This window comes from Odocoileus virginianus, chromosome 10 (assembly GCF_023699985.2).
Source record: "Odocoileus virginianus isolate 20LAN1187 ecotype Illinois chromosome 10, Ovbor_1.2, whole genome shotgun sequence".
NCBI lineage: Eukaryota > Metazoa > Chordata > Mammalia > Artiodactyla > Cervidae > Odocoileus > Odocoileus virginianus.
This window is the reverse complement of record NC_069683.1, coordinates 469325-495817: the sequence shown is the minus strand read 5'-3', so window position 1 is coordinate 495817 and position 26493 is coordinate 469325. Positions and strand designations below refer to the sequence as shown.

The following is a 26493-nucleotide window of genomic DNA, read 5'->3' as shown; positions in this document are numbered from 1 at the left end:
CTCTCTTTTTATCTTTTATATTTTGTCCTACCTCCCTTCGAAGACAATGCGCTGCTTTTCTGGGCGCCTGATGTCCTCAGCTAGAGATCAGAAGTTGTTTTGTGAAGTTTGCTCAGCGTTCAGTTGTTCTTTCGATGAATTTGTGGGGGAGAAAGTGGTCTCCCCGTCCTATCCCTCCGCCATCTTGGCTCCTCTTCTCTTTCAAGGTTTTAACCAGGAAGTAACTAATCATAAATATGGTTCTGAAAAGTTATGGTTTTAGGTGTGAAGCTGAATACTCCACGCCCAAAGAGTCATAGACATATTTTCAATTGTAAGGGGATTTAAAGGACTTTTTCACACTAGATCATCACAATGATAAAATATCTCTTCAGCGAGGAAAATTCAAAACTGACATTTTCATACATTAAAATCTTAGGGGAGTGTATGTCAAACTGTCTTCCTTGAGAATTCCTTTCCTTTAAATGGTGTCTATGTATTAGACAAGTTTGAAAATTACTGCTCTAGCAGGCGGATGGAGAATGAATTGGAAGGGTGTACATGTGGCTATGAAATGAAAAGACACTTGCTCCTTGGAAGAAAAGCTATGACCAAACTAGACAGCATATTAAAAAGCAGAGACATTACTTTGCCAACAAAGGTCCATCTAGTCAAAGCTGTGGTTTTTCCAGTGGTCATGTATGGATGTGAGTTGGACTATAAAGAAAGCTCAGTGCCAAAGAATTGGTGCTTTTGAACTGTGGTGTTGGAGAAGACTTTTGAGAGTCCATTGGACTGCAAGGAGATCAAACCAGTCCATTCTAAAGGAAATCAGTCCTGAATGTTGATTGGAAGGACTGATGATGAAGCTGAAGCTCCAATACTTTGGCCTGCTGATGTGAAGAATTGACTCATTGGAAAAACCCTGATGCTGGGAAAGATTGATGGCAGGAGGAGAAGGGGATGACAGAGGATGAGATGGTTGGATGGCATCACTCATGGACATGAGTTTGGACTCGATGGACTCGATGGACATGAGTTTGAGCAAGCTCCGGGAGATGGTGATGAACAGGGAAGCCTGGTGTGCTGCAGTCCATGGGGTCGCAAAGAGTTGGACACGACTGAGTGACTGAACTGAACAAGTGGCTAAGACAAAAATTTGGAAGTTATGGTGAGGGTGCAGAAATTATGGTAATTTAGATTAGAGTCATGGCAGTAAAGGCTGAAAGATGCAGGTTCCTAAAGGCACAGTGTTTGACACTGGTAAGATCAGTGATTGAGGAAGACAGAGGTTATCAGGCTTGACAACGAGATGTCAGGTATATACAACTGAGTTGATAGTTACTAGTGAGAAACAAGTTAACAATTATGCACTGCCTTTTATGTACTAGGTACTATTCTAATCACCCTTATGGTAACCAATCATATTTTTACAAATCTTAGGAGACAAGAGCTGTTAGTATCTACAGTTTACTGACAGGGAAACTGAGATTCCAAGAGGTTAAGGCATGTACCTAAGATCACACAGCTGCTAAATAGCAAAGATGGTGAAATGAAAAAAGTCACTCACATGTGTCTGTCTCTCTGTGACCCCATGGACTGTAGCCCACCAGGTTCCTCTGTGCATGGGATTCTCCAGGCCGGATCACTGGAGTGGGCTGCTGTTCCCTTCTCCAGGGGATCTTCCCGACCCAGGGATCAAACCCAGGTCTCCCGCATCGCAGGCGGATTCTCTACTGTCTGCACCAGCAGGGCGGCACAGCAAAGATGGCAGTGCTAAAGAAGGAGCAATTAGCAGGAGAAGAAAAAGATTTCAACTCTGGGTGCTCTAATTTTGAGATTCTTACGAGTTATGCAAGCAGAAATGTGGAGAAAACATTTGGCTATAAGTTGGGGCTCAGAAGGGAATCTAAGACAGGAATAAAAATCTGGGAAATATTTTAATATTTGAAGGATTTGACCTGATGTGAGAACACCTAGAATATGCAGCTTGAGAAAAAATAATAGTTTAATACAAAGGCCTGAGAACATAAAGCATGTAAAGTTTAAATATACATACAGTGAGGACAAAGCAGGAGCAGTCAAAAAAAAAAATAAGGAGGACAATCAGGGGTGGAGGTTGGTGCTATTGCTAAAGAAATGATGTGGGAAATGTGTCTCAAATTGGAGCATCAGCTATATTCAAGGCTTTTAGAGTTCAGGTAGAAAAGACAGCCAACAGAATGGGAGAAGTTATTTGCAAATCATATATAAGGGACTTGTATCTAGAATATAGAAGGAACTCTGCAACAAAATACTAAAGAGATAAATGATCCAACTTAAATATGGGCAAAGGATCTTTTTGGAGTGGTGAAAATGTTCCATAATTGATGGTGGTGATGGCTGCACTGTCTGAATACATGGAAGACCACTGAACCAAAAACCATTGAAACTACTTTATATGGCTCAATTGTATAGGATGTAAATTATATCTCCCCACCAAAAATCTGTTTTCTTTTAAAAGTGGTCAAGTTAGGAAAAAAGTGAAAGCTTTAGGGGATCCTAAATTAGCCAAGATTAGATGACAGTACTTAACCATCAAAGACAAGATTGGAGCAATTACTATAATTAGTAACAGAATCAGAGTGACAATGAGAGTGTTTTGCCTGATAGACATTATTTAATGAATAATGAAGTAGCTAGAAATTAAATAGATGGTTAGCTTACAAAAGTATTGCTTGAACTATATAACTGGAAAAGCATGGTATCTAAGCATGGTATCAGTTATACACTGTGGCATAGCTAACTACTCCTAAACCTAGTGGATTAACAATCATTTTCTTAAATGTCTGGGTCAGCAATTTGCTCTGGGTTTAGCTAAATAGTTACTCATGTTATTTTATTCATTTGGTGGCTCAGCTGATGTGAAATGATCTAAAATCACCTCTCTCCATGTCAGGAGTTGGCAGCCTGACAGCTAGACTGTCTCGGTTCCTCACTATATGGTCCTTCCAGTAGGCAAGCTTTATCCACATACAGTAGGTCTTCAGATTTGCACAACAGAACTCAGTGTGAAAGCAATTTTTCAACCTTCCTGTTACATCACATTTTCTAACTTCCTGTGGACCCAAGTAATTCACATTGCCAAGCTCAAATTCAAGCCTAGAATTAAGCAGATCTCCTGTAGGGAGACATAAATTTTACAAACATTCATATCCAGGTGTCACTTAAAGCCTTGAGATTTAGGGACTTTCCTGGCAGTTAAGTGGCTAATACTTTGCCTTCCAATGCAGAGGGTGTGGATTCAATTCCTGCTCTGAGAGGTAAGCTCCCATATGCCTTGAGGCTAAAAGACCAAACATAAAATAGAAGCACTTTTGTAACTAGTTCAATAAAGACTTCAGAATTTGTTGTTGTTCACTCAGTCATGTCCGACTCTTTGCAACCCCATGGACCACAGCACACCACCAGGCTCCTCTGTCCTCCACTATCTCCTGGAGTCTGCCCAAATTCATGTCCATTGAGTTGATGATGCCCTCAAGCCAGCTTGTCCTCTCTCACATCCCCATCTCCTCTGGCCCTCAGTCTTTCCCAGCATCAGGGTCTTTTCCAATGAGTCAGCTCTTCGCATCAGTTCAGTTAAGTTCAGTTCAGGTGCTCAATCGTGTCTGACTCTTTGCCACCCCATGGACTGCAGCACGCCAGGCCTCCCTGTCCATCACCAACTCCTAGAGTTTACTCAAACTCATGTCCATCGAGTCGGTGATGCCATCCAACCATCTCATCCTCTGTTGGACCCTTCTCCTCCTGCCCTCAATCTTTCCCAGCATCAGGGTCTTTTCCAATGAGTCGGTTCTTCATATCAGGTGGCCAAAGTATTGGAGTTTCAGCTTCAACATCAGTCCTTCCAAAGAATATTCAGGACTGATTTCCTTTAGGATGGACTTTAGGATGGTTGGATCTCCTTGCAACCCAAGGGACTCTCAAGAGTCTTCTCCAACACCACAGTTCAAAAGCATCAATTCTTTGGTGCTCAGCTTTTTTTCCAGTCCAAATCTCACCTCCATACATGACTACTGGAGAAACCATAGCTTTGACTAGATGGACTTTTGTTGTCAAAGTAATGTCTCTGCTTTTTAATATGCTGTCTAGGTTGGTCATAACTTTCCTTCCAAGGAGTAAGCTTCTTTTAATTTTATGGCAGCAGTCACCATCTGCACTGATTTGGGAGCCCCCAAAAATAAAGTCTGCCACTGTTTCCACTGTTTCCCCATCTATTTGCCATAAAGTGATGATCAGATGCCATGATCTTGGTTTTCTGAATGTTGAGTTTTAAGCCAACTTTTTCACTCTCCTCTTTCACTTTCATCAAGAGCCTCTTTAGTTCTTCTTTTCTGCCATAAGGGTAGTGTCATCTGCATATCTGAGGTTATTGATATTTCTCCCAGGAATCTTGATTCCAGCTTGTGCTCCATCCAGCCCAGCATTTCTCATGATGTACTCTGCATAGAAGTTAAATAAGCAGGGTGACAATATATAGCCTTGACATAGTCCTTTCCCAATTTGGAACCAGTCTGTTGTTCCATGTCCAGTTCTAACTGTTGCATCTTGACCTGCATACAGATTTCTCAGGAGGTGGGTCATGTGGTCTGGTATTCTCATCTCTTTAAGAATTTTCCAGTTTGTTGTGATCCACACAGTCAAAGGCTTTGGTGTAGTCAATAAAGCAGAAGTAGATGTTTTTCTGGAACACTTTTGTTTTCTTGATGATCCAGTGGATGTTGGCAATTTGATCTCTGGCTTCTCTGCCTTTTCTAAATCCAGCCTGAACATCTGAAAGTTCACAGTGCACGACTTTTGAAGCTGAGCTTGGAGAATTTTGAGTATTACTTTGCTAGTGTGTGAGATGAGTGCAATTATGCACTCATCACATCAGGTGGCCACAAGTATTGGAGCTTCAGCTTCAGCATCAGTCCTTCCAATGAATATTCAGGGTTGATTTCATTTAGCATTGACTGGTTTGATCTCCTTGTTGTACAAGAGACTCTCAAGAGTCTTCTCCAGCCCCACAGTTCAAAAGTATCGATTCTTTGACCTTCAGCTCTCTTTACGGTCCAACTCTCACATCTGTGCATGTCTACTGGAAAAACCATAGCTTTGACTTCCTGTGGATCCAAGTAATTCACATGACCAAGCTCAAATTCAAGTCTAGAATTAAGCAGGTCTCTGGTGTGAAGATAAAAATTTTACAAACATTCATAACCAGGTGTCTCTTAAAGCCTTGAGATTTAGGGACTTCCCTGGCAGTCCAGTGGTTAAGACTTCACCTTCCAAAGCAGAGGGTGTGCAGATTCATTCTTATTTGGGGAGGTGAGATCCCACATGCCCCATGACCAAAACACCAAAACAGAAAACAGAAGTGATATTGTAACAAGTTCAATAAAGACTTTAAAAACAGTCCACATAAAAAAAAATCTTAAAAAGCCTTGAGATTTAATGAGATCTCTAAGGAAAAAGAAGAATTCTAGGAACTGAACCCTAGAATGTTATAACTTTTAGAAAATCAGGCACCTTAGGGTACACCAGTGAGAGAAAACCAAAGAGTATCAGTCAGAAAATTAGGGGGGAAACTCCATAAAAGGATGGTGTTCCAGACTATTAGAGTAAGTCTTTAACAAGAAAAAGAGTACCCAATTCTCAAGTGAGGTAAATGAGAATTTTAAAACCATGTTGAACATAGCAGTGTGGAAGTGACATGTGCTTGTGACTTGAACACCCCACCACACCCCAGGTTCAGAGAAGGGGTAGGGGATTTCAGGTCTGAACAGAAATGAGAAAGTAGTTGGTAGCTGCAGGACATTGTTTCTGATATAATAACTAGGATAGCATGACACATTTTAAAAACCGTATTTTGAAGAGATTGGAGAACTGTACAAGTGATACAGACAAAATGAAACAGAGGTGTAGAATATTACCAGTAGGTGAGTCTGTCCATTGTAATGGGCAAATGAGGCAAACCCAGGGGTGATCAATACATTAGCCTTAGCAGAAGGAAAAAATGGAGGAAAAGACAGCATAATTAAGTCCATAGCTAAGCTGATAGATTCTATTTCTCCCAACTTTATTGAGATATAATTGTCAAAAGTTGTATATATACATTTAGGTGATCAACAAAATGATTCGATATACACATATGTTATTAAATGATCACCATAATCAAGTAATTAACATATCCATCATCTCATATGGTTACCATTTTTTTTGTATGTGAGGGGGAGAACATGTAAGATCTACTCTTAGCAAAATTTCAAGCTTACAATATAATGTTATTAACGATAGGCACTACGCTGTACATCAGATCCCCAGAATATATTTATCTTATAACTGAAAGCTTGTACACTTTGTCCAACGTTTCCCTGTTTCCCCCAAACCACAGCCCCTGGCAACTGCCATTCTACCATCCACTTCTGTGAGTCTGACTCTTTTTAGATGCCACATATAACTGATACCATGCAGTGTTTGTTTTTCTCTAACTTATTTCGCTTAGCATAACGCCTTCAAGATCCATTCATTTTGTTACAAATGGCAGAATTTCCCTCTTTCTCATGGCTGAAAAATGTCCCAGTGCGTGTGTGTGTGTGTGTGTGTGTGTGTGTGTGTGTCCAGTTTCTTTATTCATTCATCAGTTGACAGACACTTAGGTTGATGCCATAATCCTGGCTATTGTCAACAATGCTGCAAAGAACATGGGGCTACAGATACCACTTTGAGGTACTGTAATCATGCTTGTTTCACAACCAAAGAACTGCTCATGGTTAAAGCTTGGGGGTTTGGTGGACTGGTTCCTTGTTCACTTAGACCTTTTTGCTCTCTTTCTGCCTTTGTTCCTGTTTTTTGGGAAATATATGACTGCTGGCCCATAAAACAAAGGTACTGATCTGGACAATGTCATGACCACAGTCAGGTTCCAACATCGAGGCGTCTCATGATGAAAGAGCAGCGTAGCCTCAGCACACAGCCTGCAGCCATTTCCTGCTCCCCTTCTAGTGTAGATCCCAGAGAGCACCTGGGGCGTTGGGAGCTGGTTCTTTCGGACAGTAGTCCACCTCTCCCCAGGTGGCAAACTTCCTTAAAATAAAGCTACTTTTCACTTACCCAGCACTTGTCTCTCAGCAAGGTTTCTTAAGGAACAAGCAACAGAGTCCAAGTTCTGCAACAATATTGATTTCATTTCCTTTGGATGTACACCCCAAACTGAGATTGTGGAACTGAACAAGAGTTCTATTTTTGATTTCTTAAGAAAATGCATGCTGTTTTTCATAACAAAAAATATGACAAACCTAAACAGTGTTTAGGTTTAAAAAGACCAGACATTACATTGCTGACAAAGGTCTAGTCAAAGCTATGGTTTTTCCTGTAGTCAAGTATGGATGTGAGAGTTGGACCATAAAGAAGTCTGGGTGCCAAAAAACTGATGCTTTCGAACTATGGTGTTAGCGAAGACTCTTGAGAGTCCCTTGGACTGCAAAGGAGATTAAACTAGTCCATCCTGAAGGAAATCAACACTGAATATTCATTGGAAGGACTATTGCTGAAGTTGAAGCTATAATACTTTGGCCACACGATGCAAAGAGCTGACTTATTAGAGAAGACTGATGCTGAGAAAGATTGAGGGCAAAAGGAGAAGAGGGCAGCACAGGATAATATGGTTAGATAGCATCAGTGACTCGATGGACATGAATCTGAGCAAACTCCCGCAGGTTGTGGAGGACAGAGGAGCCTGGCGTGCTGTAGTTCAAGGGGTCGCAAAGAGTCAGACACAGCGTGACTGAGGGGCGACAACAACAACCTTATCAGATATAAGGTATCCAATAAATATTTTTTCTCCCATTCTCTAGGCTGCCTCTTTAGTTTGCTGATGATTTCCTTTGCTGTGCAGAAGCTTCTCAGCTTGATACCATCCTGCTTATTTTTCTTTTTACTATTTACACTCTTGGTGTCATATCCAAAAAAATCATTGCCAAGACAAATGTCAAGGAGTTTCTTCTTCCCTCAGTTTTGTGTACATCTGTCAGGCCTATTTACCGGTTTCATTCGGTGGTGTCATGTTTGCCTGCTTCTTTGTAAACTCAAGTCCGTTTCCTTTGGTTTGCTTTCTCAGTACAGCCCTCCTTGAGGACGTCACTGGGGTTTTACAACATCCTACCTGAAACCTGAAGTTTTCAGGTTGGAACTTTTGTCCATGAATGACTGCTAAAATAACTATTTCTATGGGGGGCTGTATCAGAGACTTTGTATTCCACCACCTTGCTGACCCTGAGCAAACCTTTTAAAGCCAGAGTATTCATTAGTAGCTTTTGGAAGAACCAGGATGGACATTTCTTACACGTGGCATGGAGCATCCTTCCTGGCACCCTGAAAATCCACATCTGATGTGTATCTCAGTGTTTTCCTCCTGGGCCAGAAAACTCTCAGGGAAAAAAATCTTAGGTCAAAAACCACTGTGCCTAAAATGTTTTAAACACACACACACAACTATGCCAAAGATCTTCCCATGTGCCAAGCTCCCCCATCCTGTCTGCTCCAACTTCAAATTACAACTTTTGTTTCCATTTTTATATGTTGTAAGCCCTGCCCCCATCACATTTAATCTCTCAGGAGACATAATTTGCTTATACATCCAGAGTGAAATGGGAAGGAGGAAACATTACTGAAAACAGTCATTCACATAATTTATTCTTATTGGACTGAAGGGAATTTGAACCCTAATGCTTTAAGATAGGAAACAAAGAAATATTATTTCCTCATTCTCCCTAGCCATACCTTTCAAGTCATCCTGGTTTATTACGTTACTTGGGCAAGCGCACTTGACCACACCTCCTGATATTACTCAATATCTGCTTGAGTGAAAGAGACTGAGGCAAATAAAAGGAGGAGCGCCCAGAACCCCCGTCCATCACCCATAAAGAGCCAGCCCAGCCTCACCACTCTGAGCGAGCGGGAGAGATGAGACCACCACGCTGGCTCCCCCTAGTGGGGCTGCTGTTCTTTTCTCTTATTCCAAGTCAACTATGCCAGATCTGTAGTGAGTATGCTTTGAGCTAAAATTGTTCTAAACTTTGAGCATTTTGAGCTATAAACAGCACGACAGTCTCCTGGAGGCTACTGTGTCATTACCGGAGGAAAGGCTGACTCCATTGTTGGGCGTCGCTGGACTCTGCGTGACTGAAGGGTGGCAGGAGGTGGTGGGGACAGGTCTACGACGCGTGTTGTTCCAAGTGGGCTCAGAGGTTCAGGATTTACGTGTTTTACTCTTCTTCCTAGACTGAGATCCTTTCTCCCACAACAGCCCTGTCAAGGAGCTGTCTTTGCTCGTTCCTTTTTAAGAACAGAAAACTCGTGATCTCAAAAAGTTTTCAGATCATGGAAAGATATCTTGTGACCTTGAGATACAATCTATTTTTAAGAAGTTCAACCCAGAGGTTTTGGGTTAACTCCTTGTAACTACACAGAAAAAAATTAATGTTAATAATGTCTTTCAAATAGTGACGATTGCTCTCTTGTCCTTACTGAGTTTAGATATTCTAAGCAGTACAGCTTCCTCTTTTCAACTCTTCCCCAGAGGACATGGGTAAAAACCCATCATCTCTCCTTTGGGTATAGGCTCCAGAGAATATGTGATTCTATTTAAAAAATACTGAGAGAAAGAAAAGCTGGTCTCAGGTCTAGTGTGACCCCTTAGTAACTGAATGTACCAATGTCTTTTTAATGTTTATTTATTTGCTTATTTGGCTGTGCTGGGTCTTAGCTGTAGCATGTGGGATCTAGTTCCCTGGCCAGGAATTGAGCCTGGACCCCCTGCTTTGGAAGCACAGAATTTGAACCACTAGACTGACAGGGAAGTCCCATGGATCATTTTAACTTCATCCAGAAATGAAGAATAACCAGAGAAGGTTGTTGAAGCAGGTGATTTGTTAAAGTATTATATAGCTCACAGGTATGATTTCTCTATTGGAATTCTTTACCGTGGAATTGAGCTTCAAACCAGGCCAAAGGTGATGCTACTATGTGGTACCAGCTGCGGCTACATCTCCCTGGTCTCTCTAGCCTACAAGAAGAAATCCATCCCACGGCGGAAAGATGAAAGCTCAGAATCTGCCAGCTCTTAATTCTTTCTCCTGGCCTGTTATTTCCTCAGTTGTGGCGTAAGAACAGGGGTTCTCCATCGAGCTTTGGAAGCTTCATTCACAGTAGAAAATAATTAACTTTGCTTTTAGTGGGTAAGGAAGTTGACCTCAGTTGTTCCTTTACCAGGAACTAAAGAAGTCTATTTCAGTGCCCAAAAAATCTGCTGAACTGAATCTCAGAGGTGACTCACAATTGTCCAGTTATGCCTGTTAACAAACCATGACCTTTCTCAATCACTCTGTTCAGATCTTCCTGTCTCTCTCTATTAAAGGCAGGTGGGCAAGAAAAATAACATTTCCTGGACTCGCTAAGGATAGTGACAGAAACTAGAGTTGAGCTAGAAGTAATAATACATACAGTATCTTATAGTTTATTTGATGGTTTCTTGTCCATTATCTTTGGCTATTTCTTGACTTCTTGAAGTCAAGAAGGTTGCATAACTTACCCCCAGTTATAAGTTAAAGAATAAAGACCCCAGCAAAGATCTTCCTGAGCCCAAGGTTCACATTCTTTTCACTATTCCCCAAGCCCATGAGATAATCTGGAGATGGGAAGGATTTTCTTAGGTGATGGTCAAGGTATGCTGAGAAATATTTTCAGTGATAGTTAACTCTTCTTATCCCCCAGGTTTATTGGGAGCTCTGGATTCTCTTTTTAATTCCACAGTATAGGAGGACTCCCTCCATCCTTGCCCCTGGGACTTGGACACATTGTAGGCTAAAACTGGAAGGTTTTCAAAGGGTCCTCCCTGCTGAATAATGCCTTGATCTTGATGCCTGGCCAGTTGGGCAATCAGACAATGCAGCTCTGGGTCACTGCAGTCAATCACTAATGACATGTAGAACTTCTGCCTTCTCTTCTCTCTCCTTCTTGTCAGCATTAAGCCAGGTGAATAAGAAGAAGATGGAGGGGGAAGTGACTGAATCCAGAAAGCAGACTGGGTTATAGGCGGGGATTGGGAAGATGTGCACTGCAGTCTCAGTCAGAGGTCCTATTATCAAGGCCCCGTAAGGGCCCCCTCTGGGCCTTAGCGGCTAACACACGCACACACACACACGCACGCACACACACACACACACGCACACACACACGCACACACGCGCGCGCGCGCACACACACACATATGCACACACGCACGCACACACACACGCACACACGTGCACACACACACACACACACACACACACGAGCTACCAGGCAGGACACAATGGTAAGGCTGAACCAGTTGTTTAAATATTTAACACTTCCATGCTGGTTGGCAAAAAAATAATACATGGCAGAGTGGGGCTCCAGACCTCCCTTGCATCATTCCAGCAACATTGCCAGTGGCTACCAAGTGGGTCTGTGTCTATGCCATATACGTTACTAAATATTTTAACATCATTCCTGTTCTTAGCCCCCATATTCTATGTGTGTGCCTCTTGTTTCCTCTCTCCCTTCCACAGAGGTAAGTGCAACTGACTCCAGGAGGCTAGAACCTCTGATAAACACGATGCTAAAGGCACGCTACACCAAAGGGATCCAAGATGCCAACGTCCTGTTGACCCTCAGACTTGTTGGGATTAAGAATCAAAGCCTAGAACAACAGCTGAGTCAACAAATCAAAGAAGACATAAATAGCAGAGGTGAGTGCCTATATTCCCCGGAATACTTAGAGAAAGACTTACCCATCTATAAAGATCATCTCCAGTGAGTCCTAAAAATTGTGTGTCCAAGTCATCCCTGGTACATCCATCTTAGCTGTAGAAAACTTGAGATGAACAGGAGTAGAAATAAAATATTGTACACGTGAAACTTATATAATGTTATAAATGTTACCTAAATTTGTTTTTAAATCTAGTCCAAGTATGTAGTGGGGTTTTTTTAAAAATAAAGTTTACATAAAATTTTTTAAAATTGAGGTGACAAAAAGGTACCTCAAATCCTCAACCCCCTGCCGCTTACTGTAGAGTGAAGCTTTCCTTCTTTGGGCCCTGAAAATAGGAAAAGCAAAAGAAATCGTACACTCTCATCCATTGAGATTTACATCATTAAGTTGAGCTCATGACCAGACAAGAGCATGGGCCACAACCACGAAAGCTGACAGCAGAGAGGTGACCATAGAGTTGTGGAGATATGGACTGGAATTGAGACCAGATTCCACATTGAAACTTTCATTTCAACACTGAGCTTTCTAACGAGTATAAGAGGAAAATATAGCCACTGCTACCTACCCAACAATATTATTGTGAGGATAGGAGGAGCCTAAGAACTTGGATATTTTAAATACAAGTCGATTAGTCCTATCCTGGCGAGAAGGCACCCTCAAGGAGGAAGATCCCAAGGCTTTATTATTTATCTATTTCTATTCTTTGTTCAAGGATCTCTTGATTCCAGAAAGAGCCAGCAATTTCATGGGAAAGACTAAGATCTAGGTTGCATTTATACAGTACTGCTAGAAAAGGCTCTGTTTGGGGGGATAAAGAAGAGGACAATAAAACATTAATAAAGAGTAGAACAGGACAAAAAAGTGACAGCAATATAAATCACAAGGAAGACAGGAGGCCAAAAAAATCATAAGCATGTGCCTTGTTTAACTTGAATACTTTTCTTTTCAGAGATGGAGTTAACCTCGGGACAGCTTGCCTTGGGTATTCTGGCTTTGGGAGCATGTGAAAATCCAGATGAAGAGTTTATACGTGGTGCTCATCTGGTTAGCAAACTTGGAGACAAATTCCAAGCAGAAATTCAGAATATGGGTGAGAATCACATGCTCAGAGACCCTGGATGTCTTTGTCTCCTCCACTGATTCAGAACTGTATGAAGTTTCTACCTACTCATTCCTTCTCTTCTTCACTCCACTCATCCCATGTGTGCCTATGAAGATCTTCCCTTTGTACCTCCCCCTGTTCCTTTGAAGACCACTTTCCCTTCTTTCTTTCAGATGTGTCTTGAGTTTTCTTTTCCAATATCTTCAGTTAAGCATTGACCCTACGTCAAGCTTACCTTACACTGGATGATAAATACACACACCCACATGCAAACACACAGGTCACAGTTCTCTAGTCCTTCAGAAGCTTGACTTTTGGACAAATTACACCAGAAATAGCTGATCAAGATGAGACATTGTGTCATAAGTACCAAAGTGTATACTTAATGATTCTAGTACAAGAACAAAGATGGCAAAAGTAAAATAAGTTGATCATCACAGCTACTAGTGAGATACATTTCTGGGTTCTAGTTCTAGCTCCGTAACCATCTGAACATCAAGATAGTATTTTTTTTCTTTTTATTGGAAGGTGTTTGATTTATAATATTGTATTAGTTTCAGGTATATAGCAAAGTGAATCGGTTATACATTAATAGCCATCTGCCCACTCTTTTTTCAGATTCTTTTCGTATATAGGCCATTACAGACTGTTGAGTAGGCTTTCCCGTACTATACAGCCCATTCATATTAGTTATCTATTTTATACACAGTAGTGTGGATATGGGCTTCCCTGGTAGCTCATATGTACAGAATCTGCCTGCAATGCAGGAGACTCGGCTTAACCTTGGAGAAGGAAATGGCAACCTGCTCCAGTATTCCTGCCTAGGAAATCCCAAGGACAGCGGGGGCTGGAGGGCTACGGTCCAGGGGGCCGTGAGGAGTCAGACGCGACTGAGCAGCCGGGCACACACCACGCGCCAGGCCTGGGTGCAGCCTTGCTGCTGCCGCGCCAGTGTGCTTGCCTGGAGAATTCCATGGACAGAGGCGACAGTCCATGGGGTCGCAAGGAGTCGGACATGACTGTCCGTGTCAACCCCAGTCTCCAGTTTACCCCTCCCCCCCGCCTCACCCCGTGGTATAGCCATAGGTTTGTTCTCTACGTCTACGACTCTGCTTCTGCTCTGTGAGTAAGTTCATTTGTACCTTTTCCTCAGATGCCACGTGTAAGTGATATAATATGCTGTTTGTCTCTCTGTGTCTGACTCAACTCAGTATGATCATCTCTAGGTCCATCCATGTGGTTGCAAATGGCATTATTCTGTTCTTTTGATGGCTTAGTAATACTCCATTGTATATATGGACCACATCTTCTTTATGCATTGCTCTGTTAGCTTGCTTCTATGTCCTTGCTATTGTACATAGTGCTGCAATGAACACTGGGGTGCACATATCATTTTGAATTAGTGTCTTCTCAGGATGCATGCCCAGGATTGGGATTGCTGGGAGAACAGTATTTTTATCTCTTTCATGCTGAATTGCCTCAGGCATAAAATAAAAGGAGTTGAGTTGAATTTGGTGGCCCTGGAAAGTGAAAGCATTAGTTGTTCAGGCATGTCTGACTCTGAGACCCCATGGACTGTAGCCCGCCAGGCTCCTCGTCCATGGGATTCTCCAGGCAAGAACACTGCAGTGGGTGACTGTTGCCTTCTCCAGGGGATCTTCCTGACCCAGGGATCGAACCTGGGTCTCTTGCATTGCAGGCAGATTCTGCACTGTCTAAGCCACCAGAGGAGCCCTTGGTGGACCTTAAAAGCCTTTAAATGTCTCAAGTTCGCTGTTTCTCTGAGCAATCTCTCCCCTCTCTCATTCATCTCTCTTTAAATGTAAAGAAATGGAGATAGAGTAAGTAGAAATAAGCTTAAAATGCACCATTCCAGTACCACCTGTGTGAATAAGGTATTCCTTTGCTCCCCAACAGAAACACATGATGGCAATCCACTGACTAACTATTACCAGCTCAGTCTGGCCCTGTTGGCCTTGTGTCTGTTCAATGGGAGCTATTCAATCACCGATGTTACTTATTACTTCACTCCTGAAAATAAGAACTATTATTTTGAGGACCAGTTCTCAGTAGGTAAGTCATTAAACCCAGTTCCCTTGGTTTCAAGGACATGGGCACCAGGAGGCTTTGTCTTTTATATTTTTCTACCAATAAGTACTTGAATTTTTTCTTTCCTCGCTACCCTAGTCTTCTCAGAAGAGAATTTTTTTTTTTTAGAAGAGCGGATGTTGGATGGTTCTTAAGCCTCTTTCTAGGTGTGCAGTACAGTGAAAGGATCCAGTTCCTTCTCCCCCTTTTCTCTGAGTAGCCAATGGATGTTAGCTCTCAACTTTAATTTTCCCACTTGTAAAATGAGGCTAGATCATGAGGATCAATAAGGCATCTTAGGAAGCATAAATGTTAGAGAAAGGGGGTGTGGTGGAATTCACTTATCTCAACCCTGCACCATTCTCTAACCCATTGGGATCATTTGGATGCCTGGGCTTACTTGAACAATACAATCTCTCCAGTGGTAAGATGCAATATTTTGATCAATAAAGTGTGTATCCACCATGGAAAAGGACCAGAAATTTCCCACTGGATCAGCTTACACATCCAAAAAGAAGTCCCCTTTAGACAGATCCACAAACTCATTTTTCCCCAAGAAGCTCTAAGAAAGCCACCATTCAGTGTCTCAGAGTAACAAGGAGAATGTGAATTTCTTATATTTCTCTTCCTATGAGAGGGACAGCACCAGGCCTAAAGAAAACAGAAGGAACCAAGAAATGAGCCAGAAAAACAGATCTTATCCCATTCTTCTAATCTCTTGCCATATCCTCCCCATTAAGGGTGTTTACTGAATAAACAGTTCTCCTAAGTGCTATTTTCAAGTCAGTCTAATGAAAAACTTGGAAATTTAGAGACGTTTTTGTTTGGTATGTCATCCTCGGTTTTCTTAATTTCTTTGCCAACGTGGCTGAAAGATGAAAAAGATGAGAACAACCACAATGTAAAGGCAGACTGTTTGTGCGTTTGCGCCGACAAATCGATGAGTGTTTCTATGACCAAGATGTGAGTCCCTGAGTGCAAGGCTCGTGGTATCCACACAAGGAAGGAATCTTGACATACTTGAGAGGTCAGGGCGAGAGGATGGCTACTGTATCTGGAAATTCTTCTCTTGCATCATTAACTAGCATGACCAAGCATCCCATTCTGCCCAGAGTCCTCCTACTGTTAGTTTGGAAAGTCCCACATGCCAGGAAACCACTTGGCCCAGGGTGAACCCAGGAGGATTAGTCACTCGGTCACCAGCGTTTTGCTTCCTGACAGATACTGGAGCGGTGGCCGTTCTTGCTCTAACCTGTGTGCAGAGGAATAAAATGCAAAAGAAAACGGAAGCAAGTACAGAGGATAAAATCAAGAATTATACAGCAACACTGGCAGACAAGATCCAGTCTGAGGGAAAACAGGGTCTCTTGGGAAACACATTTAGCACGGGAGAAGCTATGCAGGTAAGTCAGAAGGCAAAACAGGAGACAGAACCGGGTCATGGCAGAAAGCAGCACCTTCCTCCTTCCCTCTTGTTCTCCGGAGGACTTACTATCCACCTGACTGTTTTAATCATGTGATGTCCCTCCCCTGCCTGAAATGTACGCCCTGTCTGTCACTCTCCACATCCAATGTCTCTATGCAGCTTTTCCTGACTACATTAGGAAATGCTAGTGCCTACTGCAGTCTATTTTGTTTTTCTTTAACATGTCATTTCCCGCTTTACCACATACCATTGTTCAGTGTTTCATCTTACCTCCCAAATTAGGTTATTGTTATGGAAATAAGAAGTAGTAGAGGCAGTAACAGCAGCTGATAATTATTGACATTGTCACTAACGCACAACCACCCAATGGAGAAAGAATTTTTACCTCCATTTCCTAGAATAAGAGCATGAATCACAGAGTACCAGTAAATTGCCTAATAGAACAAAGCCAAAGGGTGACGGAGAGGTGATAGGACCAAAATAATTGGTGTCAAAACTCACACTCAATGCTTACACTGTCCTGTATATGTTCTTTGAAGACCAAGAGTTTATTCCTGAGTTTAGTCACTGATCAGCTCAACTCTAAGGGGTACATACAAGAAGAGATGAGGAAAAGCACATAGGTGGAAAAAAGGATTTCACCAAGTCTTTGGTATGAATTGGGGCCTGCCAGGCTGACCCGGGATGAGAGGACTTTCACAGGGCGAGCAGAAGCGAGGAAAAAAGTGCAGAGGCACCTTCTGTAATTGAGGAAGATCAGAGCATGCAGCCCAGCCAGCACAGGGCTCCTGCAAAGAACGACAAGATGAGGCTGATGATGTAAGTCAGGGTCCAGTCTTAAAGACTGTCCATGTTGTTGTTCCTCTTTACACTTGCTATGCTAGAAATTAATATAAAGCAGTGGTTTCCTGTTCGGGTGCACATCTGATTTCCCTAGAGGAGAGGAGCTTTCAGGAAATGCTCATGTTTACACCCCACATCAATCAGTTAATACACAAGTTCAGGTCTGGAGCCTGGGCTTGGTCTTGATCAGCCTATAGGTGGTATTCATTCATGGCAGGATCAAGAGCTGCTTACCCACTACATTGTTTATAAAAGAAGATACAATGTGATGAGTTTTTTCAGGATGACCTTTTTAATTTTTATTTATTTTTTGGTCATGTCCCAAAGCATGTGGGATCTTAATTCCCAGACCAGGGATCAAACCTGTGCCCCATGCATTGAGAGCATGGAGTTTCAACCGCTCCACCCCATGGAGTTTTAACCCCTGGGCCACCAGAGAAGCCCCTTATGAATTTTCTTTCTCTGTTGTTTTTAATAACTCACACACACACACACAAAAACCCTCATTGACCACTTGGTTATCTTTAAGAGTCTTCAAGAAAAGATGAAAAGGGAAACTGTCCTTCCTCGAGAAACTCCAGAACAATATCTTCAAGCTCAGCCCATCTTGGTCCCTGTCTTGCTCTTATCGTTGTTGTTGTTTAGTCATTGAATCCTGTCCAACTCTTTTTGGACCCCCATGGACTGTAGCCCCAGGCTCCTCCGTCCATGGGACTTCCCAGGAAATTAATTAACACCCTCTTAAATTTCCTGCCCTGTGATTCTGCCCCTTGAGTCCACTTTGCATCTGCTGCCTGGAGGGTTTCTGTTCAAGAACCTCTTAGACTGCCCACTGTCCAGCAACCACCCCATGGCACTCAGGGTTGGCCGGCCCAGCTCCAGCCCTTGTCTCCAGGCTGTCCTCCTGCCGTGCTTTGCATGTGCTCTCGACACCAGTCCTCTGAAGCCGAGAGGAATCCTCTGGGGAGCTTCCTGAAACTCAGACACTGTCACCACAAACAGGCCAGGCCCTGGCCGTTCCTATGCCCCTCAGCCACCTGTTCACCTCCGCATGTCACCTACTGAGACACCATCATAGTGCCGAGCCCTGTTCACGTATCGCCTTCCCTGTCAAGCCTTCCTCCGTCTCGCTAATGTTCAGGAGCGCTTCCCCTTCAGAAGGACCATGCCACTGGGCGCTTCTCTTAGCTTGCGCTGTGCTTAGTCGCTCAGTCGTGTCTGACTCTGCAACCCCATGGGCTGGAGCCCGCCAGGCTCCTCTGTCCACGGAATTCTCCAGGCCAGATTGCTGGAGTGGGTTGCCATTCCCTCCTCCAGGGGATCTTCCCAACCCAGGGATCAAACCCAGGTCTCCCGCATGGCAGGCAGATTCTTTACCAGCTGAGCCACAAGGGAAGCCCAAGAATACTGGAGTGGGTTGCCTATCCCTTCCCCAGGAATGGAACCAGGGTCTCCTGCATTGCAGGCAGATTCTTTACCAGCTGAGCTACCAGGGAAGCCCTTCTCTTACGGCAGAGGTCCTCAACCTTTTTGGCACCAGGGCCCAGTTTCATGGAAGACAATTCCATTTTTCCATGGAAGGGGGTGGGGGGACGTCTCAGACAGTTATGTAGGCAGAGGTTCAGGAGGCAAGGTGGGCGATGGGGAGGGGTAAGGGAAGCTTTCCTGATTTGTCTGCTGCTCACCCCCTGCTGTGCGGTCCCCAGGGTGGGGGTGGGGGTTGGAGACACCAGTCTTAGGGCCTTTATCTTAGGGACTCCTTTACAAGAATCTGTTAACACTATCTGACAGTATTTCATATGGTTAACACTATCTCATAGTTAACACTATCTCATATGGTTTCAGTGTCAGCAATAAAGAGTAAATACGGTAAAGACTGTTCTCATTGACACTATGAAAGTTTGAGTGATTAAACAATCCCCACCTCCCCACCCAAACTAGCTCATAAGCTTCTTGAAAGGTATCTTAGCGGTCTAAGGTGGTTCCCATGTAGTCAATGTCCAAAATAGATTTACTAAATTAGATTCAAGCTTTCCCACGATGTGAAGTCTCTCCCATTCATTCTCATTCTCTCTCCTTCTCTCTCTTTCTCTCTCTCTTACACACACTAGGCTCTCTTTGTCTCATCGGACTATTACAAAAGTGAAACAAATTGTCAAGAAACTCTACGCACAGTATTTTACAACATTTCTCAGAAAGCATTTTTCCCGCCGATTTCTGCAGCCCAGATCTTACCTGCCTTGATGGGAAAGACCTATTTGGATGTCACCAACTCTTCTTGCAGCCACAATCCAGGTATAGCACTAATGAGCAGACTGTTCTGCCTTTCAGCACAACACCCAAAGTGTGTAAGACTAACACGTCCTCAGGAGCCAAAAGGGACCAGTTAAACCTCTAAAGTATAACAGTTCCCAGACAGATCCCAGACAGAACTCCATCCTCCATGTCATCAGGGACCATAACTGCCAGAGGATTTGTCGTTATCAAGGTAGTAGACACTCTTCTTGGTTCAAACACTGACAACAAAGTAGCGTTGATTGAAGGATAAGCATGCTTGTTGAGTCGTGTCCCACTCTTTGGGACCCCCCTGGACTGTGGCCCACCAGGTTCCTCTGTTTATGTGATTTCCCAGGCAAGAATGCTGGAGTGAGTTGCTGTTTCCTGCTCCAGGGGATCTTCCCTGGCCAGGGATTAAACCAGCCTCTCTCGTGTCTCCTGCATTGGCAGGCGGATTCTTTGCCATGAAGCCAGCTGGGAAGTGACTAAAGGGTGTCAGTCTCTCAAGGGGTGCTTTCTGATTTCTGGATACAGAGAGATTTTCTGAGCATCATTCCCAACCTAAAAAGTATAACGTCTCTGGCTTCTCATTAGGCTTGATGCGTGCACACCCAGAGACGTGCCGTTAATGCGGAAAGAATGTGGCAGTGTTATAAGAAAATTACAGCTTGAACCATTAATCAAACCACTGATTTAGCAACAAGGTATAAAGAAAGGAGACTTTTCCTTCTGTCTTGGTCATTTCTGGTTCAGCCACATATAGGTTTACGGAGCTTGGACAAAATCTTAAGCTTAAAAGTTTTCTACTATAAGAAATGCAAATGATAATAGTATGTATCAGGCATTAGTAAGGATTGAAGAAGATAATTCAGGCAAGATGATTAGCACACAGTGCCCACACGTAATGTTCTCTATAAATGTTAATAAATAAAAAGGCAGGGGGTTGGGAAAAATATGGGAAGGATGCTAAGAGACACAAACTTCCTGTCATAAAATAAATACTTCATGGCAGTATAGTGTACAGTATAGAAGATACAGTCAATAACATTGCAGTAACTTTGTATGGTGACGGGTGGTTACTAGAGTCACAGTGCCGATCGCCTCCTCACGTATATAAATGTTGAATCATGTTTTACATGTGAAACTGACGTGATGCTGTGTGTCAACACTTAAATAAAAAATGAAAAGGCCCAGGGGCTTCCCTGCTGGCTCAGTCATATGGGATCCACCTGCCAGTGCGGGAGACATGGGTTCAATCCCTGACCGGGGACGACCCCACGTGCTGAGGCGCACCTCGGCCTGCGTACCGTGGCTCCTGAGCCTGCGCTTTTGAGCCTGGGAGCCGCAACCCCTGGAGGCCGGGTGCCCTGGAGCCTGTGTCCACAACCAGAGAAGCCGCAGCAAGGAGATCCAGAGCGTTCTCACCTCACTAGAGGCAGCCACCCCACTCACCGCATCTAGAGCAAAGCCCACAGAGTAGCAAAGACCCAGCACAGCCAAAGCTAAACACATAAATAAATGACTTATTTTTTAAAATCACAAAAAGGAAAAAAATAAAAAAGCACACAAAGAAAGAAAAGAAAAGGGCGGGGGGGGGGGGCATTATTGCATGCTGCACCAATGCAAAACAAAAAAGAAAAGTCAGGAGCCTCTGTGAGCAACGGGAAATGGGGCAACTGATTTGCTGCAACAGCTGGAGGTTGAGGCAAACACAAGCCTTCACAAGCTGATGAGTATCTGGTTTTAATTCGTGCTTTAGTTGTCTGAGAGATACCCCCCCCCCCCCCCCCCGCCACCTCTGATTGCTGACCCGGGATCCTGGTGTAAACCCTCTTCCGCATTAATGGGGAAAGAGTTGTTGCATAGGGTGGAGAGGTGTGCAGACTCCGACATCGTTTTTATTCTTCTGAATAATAATTCTCCTCTGCTTTTCTGTCTCTGCCAGTCAAATTCAACATCTCCCCTGAAAAGCCTGGTGCTGTGATGCCTACGACGGCACCCTTGAATATCTCAGTCAAATACTCTGTGCGAATCAACGAGACAAGTCAAACCGAAGTCACCGTGAGAAACGGTTCTGTCTTCCTGGACGTCATGAAGGCCGCTCAGGAGAAAAATGAGACTCTGTTTCGGTACGTCTGTGCAGTCCGTGAACTCTCCAGGCCAGAATCCTGGCATGGGAAGCCTTTCCCTCTCCAGGGGATCTTCCCCACCCAGGGATCTAACCCAGGTCTCCCGCCTTGCAGGCGATTCCTTACCAGCTGGGCCACCAGCGAAGCCCAAGAACACTGGAGTCTGTAGCCTCTCCCTTCTCCAGGGGGTCTTCCCAAGCCAGGAATCGAACCAGGGTCTCCGGAGTTGCAGGCGGGTTCTTTACCACCTGAGCTATGAGGGAAGCCCAATAGATAACCTAAGATTAAGGAACTTAATGTGATCATGACTCAGCAGGAACCCATCCACACCAGAGTTCAATGTACATTTAAAACACTTCTCAGTCAGTAGCTTCGCTGTTCATCCTCACAGCACAGCAGGGGTTTAAAAAAGGGAGGTGAAACATTTCCTCTTCCAGCACAGAGCAGATATTAATAGATAGATAAATAAGCACCAGGGATCGCTCTTCTGTCAGTAGAGCTCCTTCAATTAACAGAATCTAAGTCAGACATTTTGTGTCTAGAATAGTGGTTCTTAACTGTTTTTTAACCACTGACCCCTTTGAAAGTCAGATGAGTGGGATTCTCATCCCAGAAAATGAACAAATGCATAAAATGTGTCATTTGTCATTTTTCATTTTGTGTTGGAGTGTGGTTGATTAACGATGATGTGATAGTTACAGGTACACAGCAAAGTATACCCGTGAGAGTCTCTACTTTTTTCAGATTCTTTCCCCATTCAGGCTGTTACAGACTGGAGAGCAGAGTTCCCTCCGCGTCCAGCAGGCTTGCTGGTTGTCTGTCTCACACGCAGCGGTGTGTGCGTCTCAATCCCAAACTCCCAGCCTAAGCCGCCCCCCTCCTCCGCCACCCTTTCCCCCGGTAACCATGAGTTCGTTCTCTAAATCTGAGTGCAAGACTTGTCACTTGAATCTGAGGTTTCACAGACCCTGGGAAGCTTCTCCAGGCCACTGCCACCTTACAGGAGAATCAGGGACTCCCCAGTTAAGGCTCCCTGGCCTAGAGAGGTCAAATGTTAAATTGAAGATATTGACTTTGCCTCTGAAAAATATGGCTTAAACGGCTCCTTAAGCCTAACTGGCATTTATTGTGTCTAATAACATGCTCTAAGATGCAACAGAGAAAATCATATACAAGAAAATATGTATCTGTGTGTACATATATAAAGCCTGTTTTCAAGTGTTCCCAGGAAGGTAGAAAAATCTGACTAAAGAATATGAAACAAATACCAATTATGTCACTTCTTAATAAGTAAACATGAGCTATTAAATTATCCTTTCCTTTTTCCCAAGTACCTTTAGGACAACTAGTTAACACTTTCTTGTACTGTTTAACGTCTTCAACTGTTACTGTCTTGGATAGAAGATTAGGAACTGTTGATGGCAAAGTGTCTACTATGGCAGGAGAGAGGGGCAGAAACCACGGGCAGTGTTTCTATAATTTGCATGGGTTGTAGACTGTCTGCCTCAGAATGATCTAGAATGTTGATAAAACATGCAGATTCCTGGTTCTGGCCCAGATCTCCAGAATCAAGGTATCTGGGAAGAAGGCCAGGAGGTCTGTGTAATATCTTCCAGTGACTCTTAGGTGCACAAAAGAAGTGCCCATGGGAGGGTTGCCTTTGGACATCCTGAATCCGCGTACCAACTCACTGTTCCCCACAGCTTCACAGTGGAGGAGACCTCGTGGGGCCCCTATGTCACCTCTGTCCAGGGCATAAAGGCCAACACTTGTGACAGAACCTTCTGGAAACTTCTGAGCAATGGCCAGCCACTGGGGCAAGGTAAGGCAGAGGACGAGAACAGCCCTGCAGAGCGAGGCACCCGAAGCGCTCACGTGTGCGTGTGTGAGCTTCAGTGGGGACACGCCAAGGGTGTGAGCGTGTGCCCAGCCTCGCAGCCGTGTCTGCCTCTCTGTGACCCCGTGGGCTGTAGTCCGCCAGGCTCCTCTGTCCGTGGGATTTCCCAGGCAAGAACACGTGGTGGAGGGGGTTGCCGTTTCCTTCTCCGAGGGTCTGGGAGTGCCAGATCCCTTATTTGATGATTTGGTGATCAAATCACTGGACCCACGTCTCCTTCTTCCTTTTCAGGAGCTGGGAGTTATGTTGTCCAAAATGGAGAGAATTTGGAGGTTCGTTGGAGCAATTACTAATAAATTCAAACCTCCCTCAGCTGGGTCTGAGGCTTCTGTGGTACAATTCTATGTGGAAATTGATCTTACACATTCCTTTTTGTTTATATCTCAATCCTCACAGCACATCAGTAACGTCTACTTCTCTCTTTGAGTGTCCAATAAAAGACCAGCAGCTACACAAAAAGAGCACGTTCTAATCATTTAATATCAAAGGGAATTACTGTTAGAGGGAAGACTACCTCAGGAAGAAGCAAAATGAGAAAGATTAGACCCACCTGTCTAAGAAGTTGAGTTCTGCTCACAGTTCCCCTGGTAACTTTCTGGGTGACCTCAGGCAACTGGGGGAAATGGAGAGAAGGTTCTGAGTCAGACAGCGCAGCAGCAGCCAGTGAAATCAGGAGGCGTCTCATGGGAGACTGAGCTCTCTGAGACCCGGGGCAAGGGAGGAACTGAGGAGACACGTTGGCCTCACACAGGCAGCCAGTGGGTAGAGAGAAAAATGCTGCCCTAGACAAAGTAAAATGTGAGGCCTATCCATACAAGTCAGAGCACAAGGTTTGAGGAACCACTTCATCCCCATCTCCAGCAGCCTTCCCTAGGTCCCACTGCTCTTATTTCACCATGAAAATCTTATTTCTTATTTGTCTCTTATTTCACCATGAAAATCACTCTCATAGTCACATCACCAAATCCACATGCAAAAAAAGAAATGACTCCAACGTTCAGTTCAGCAGAACTCACCTAAAAAAAAAGCTGAATCGTGTCTAAACCTGAACTGGGTTATACTGTATACTGACTATCTGAGCTGTGGGCACAGTTAGGAACCAGAGATGCATTTAAGATGCCAAAGGTGCTTCAGATGAAGCACAAAGCAGCCCATTTAAAGTCACCAGCACGGGACTCCCCCGGTGGTCCGAGGCTGAGGCGTCACCTCCCAGGGCCGCGGCGCAGACTCCGTCTCTGGGTGGGGAGCTAAGGCCGTCCGTGTCTCATCCACAACGGGAAAACAGAAGCGGCATTTTAACAGGTCTAGTAAAGACCTCACAAATGGTCCACATTAAAGAAAAAATCTTTAAAAAACATGATAGTAGTCTCCAAAAGGAAGAGTCCTGCAGGTCGAATTTGTGAACTTATTTCAGCAACATCTCCCTCATTTCTCCTTGTGTTTTCAAGATGCTCTTCTTTCCTCCCCTGACCAGCAGCCCTGCTTTACAATCAGGGGCTGAGCACTCCTCCTGCTCACTGCTTCGGGCACTGATCACCGACTCTCAGATCCACCCCTGCCCTGGTCTTCATGAACCGGTGTGAACGCAGTCTTCTCAGCTGCAGAGCGATGGATTCCATCCTCTGGGGTCTGCGTCACATCCTGAGAACTCAGTTGAGGCAGAGGACTTCCATGGTGCTGTGAGCACAGGGTGCCAGCTGTCAGATATATTTAGAGACTATACAATCTACATGAAATTGGAGAATAATGGCTTAAGATTCTTGTTGTTGTTCAGTGACTCAGTCGCTCTGCGACCCCATGGACCGCAGCACACCAGGCTTCCCTGTCCATCACTCTCTCCCGGAGCTTGCTCAAACTCATGTCCATTGAGTCGGTGATGCCATCCAACCATCTCTCATCCTCTGTCGTCCCCTTCTCCTCCTGCCCTCAATCTTTCCCAGCATCAGGGTCTTTTCTGTTCAAAATCTCAGAACTGGCCATTATTGTCCATCATAGTGGGACCATACAGTTTATCATCCAACCACAACTCTGTTAACAGTGAAAGTGAGTACTATTAATTACACTCAGAAAAACGACAGGTTAAAAACGGGGACTATCCTGGGAAAACCAGTACAATGTTGTCCATAAGAAAGCTCAAGTAAAAAATACAAACACATATATGTCAAAATGACAGAAAATACTGCCCCTGAAATTAACCAATGAGACTTAATCTCAATATAAAAAGCTGGAATAGTTCTCTCCAAGATCCCTAACTCTCTCTCAATAATTCTCACTCATTTTCTTTTCTTTTTTTTTGGCTGTGTCATGAGCCTGTGGGATCTTAGTCCCCAGGCCAGGGATCGAACCTGTGTCCCCTGAAGTGTAAGCACAGAGTCTTCAGCACTGGATTACCACGGAAGTTCCATCTAGCTTATTTTCAATAATATTCAGTCAATGACAGTGAAGTTCAGATCAGTTCAGTCACTCAGTCATGTCTGACTCTTTGCAACCCCATGAACCGCAGCACACCAGGCATCCCTGTCCATCACCAACTCCCGGAGTTTACTAAAACTCATGTCCATTGAGTCAGTGATGCCATCCAACCATCTCATCCTCTGTCGTCACCTTCTCCTCCCACCTTCAATCTTTCCCAGCATCAGAGTCCTTTCCAATGAGTCAGCTCTTCGGATCATGTGTTCAAAGGATTGAAGCTTCAGCTTTAGCATCAGTCCTTCCAATGAACACCCAGGACTGATCTCCTTTATGATGGACTGGTTGGATCTCTTTGCAGGCCAAGGGATTCTCAAGAGTCTTCTCCAACACCACAGTTCAAAAGCATCAATTCTTCGGTGCTCAGCTTCCTTTATAGTCCAACTCTCACATCCATACATGACTACTGGAAAAACCATAGCCTTGACTAGATGTACCTTTGTTGACAAAGTAATGTCTCTGCTTTTT

The 26493-nt window shown here is 44.0% G+C and overlaps 1 protein-coding gene across 1 annotated transcript; it reads left to right on the top strand.

Annotated features, from left to right (window-relative positions):
* Positions 1–8909: 8909 nt before the first annotated feature.
* Positions 8910–24015, top strand: TCN1 (transcobalamin 1). The gene is made up of 9 exons (XM_020900103.2): positions 8910–9043; positions 11592–11771; positions 12744–12884; positions 14814–14969; positions 16206–16387; positions 19365–19548; positions 21476–21659; positions 23363–23481; positions 23788–24015. Exons 1-9 carry the CDS (start codon positions 8965–8967, stop codon positions 23847–23849), a joined length of 1287 nt encoding a protein of 428 aa, XP_020755762.1. The 5' UTR covers positions 8910–8964; the 3' UTR covers positions 23850–24015.
* Positions 24016–26493: the final 2478 nt, after the last annotated feature.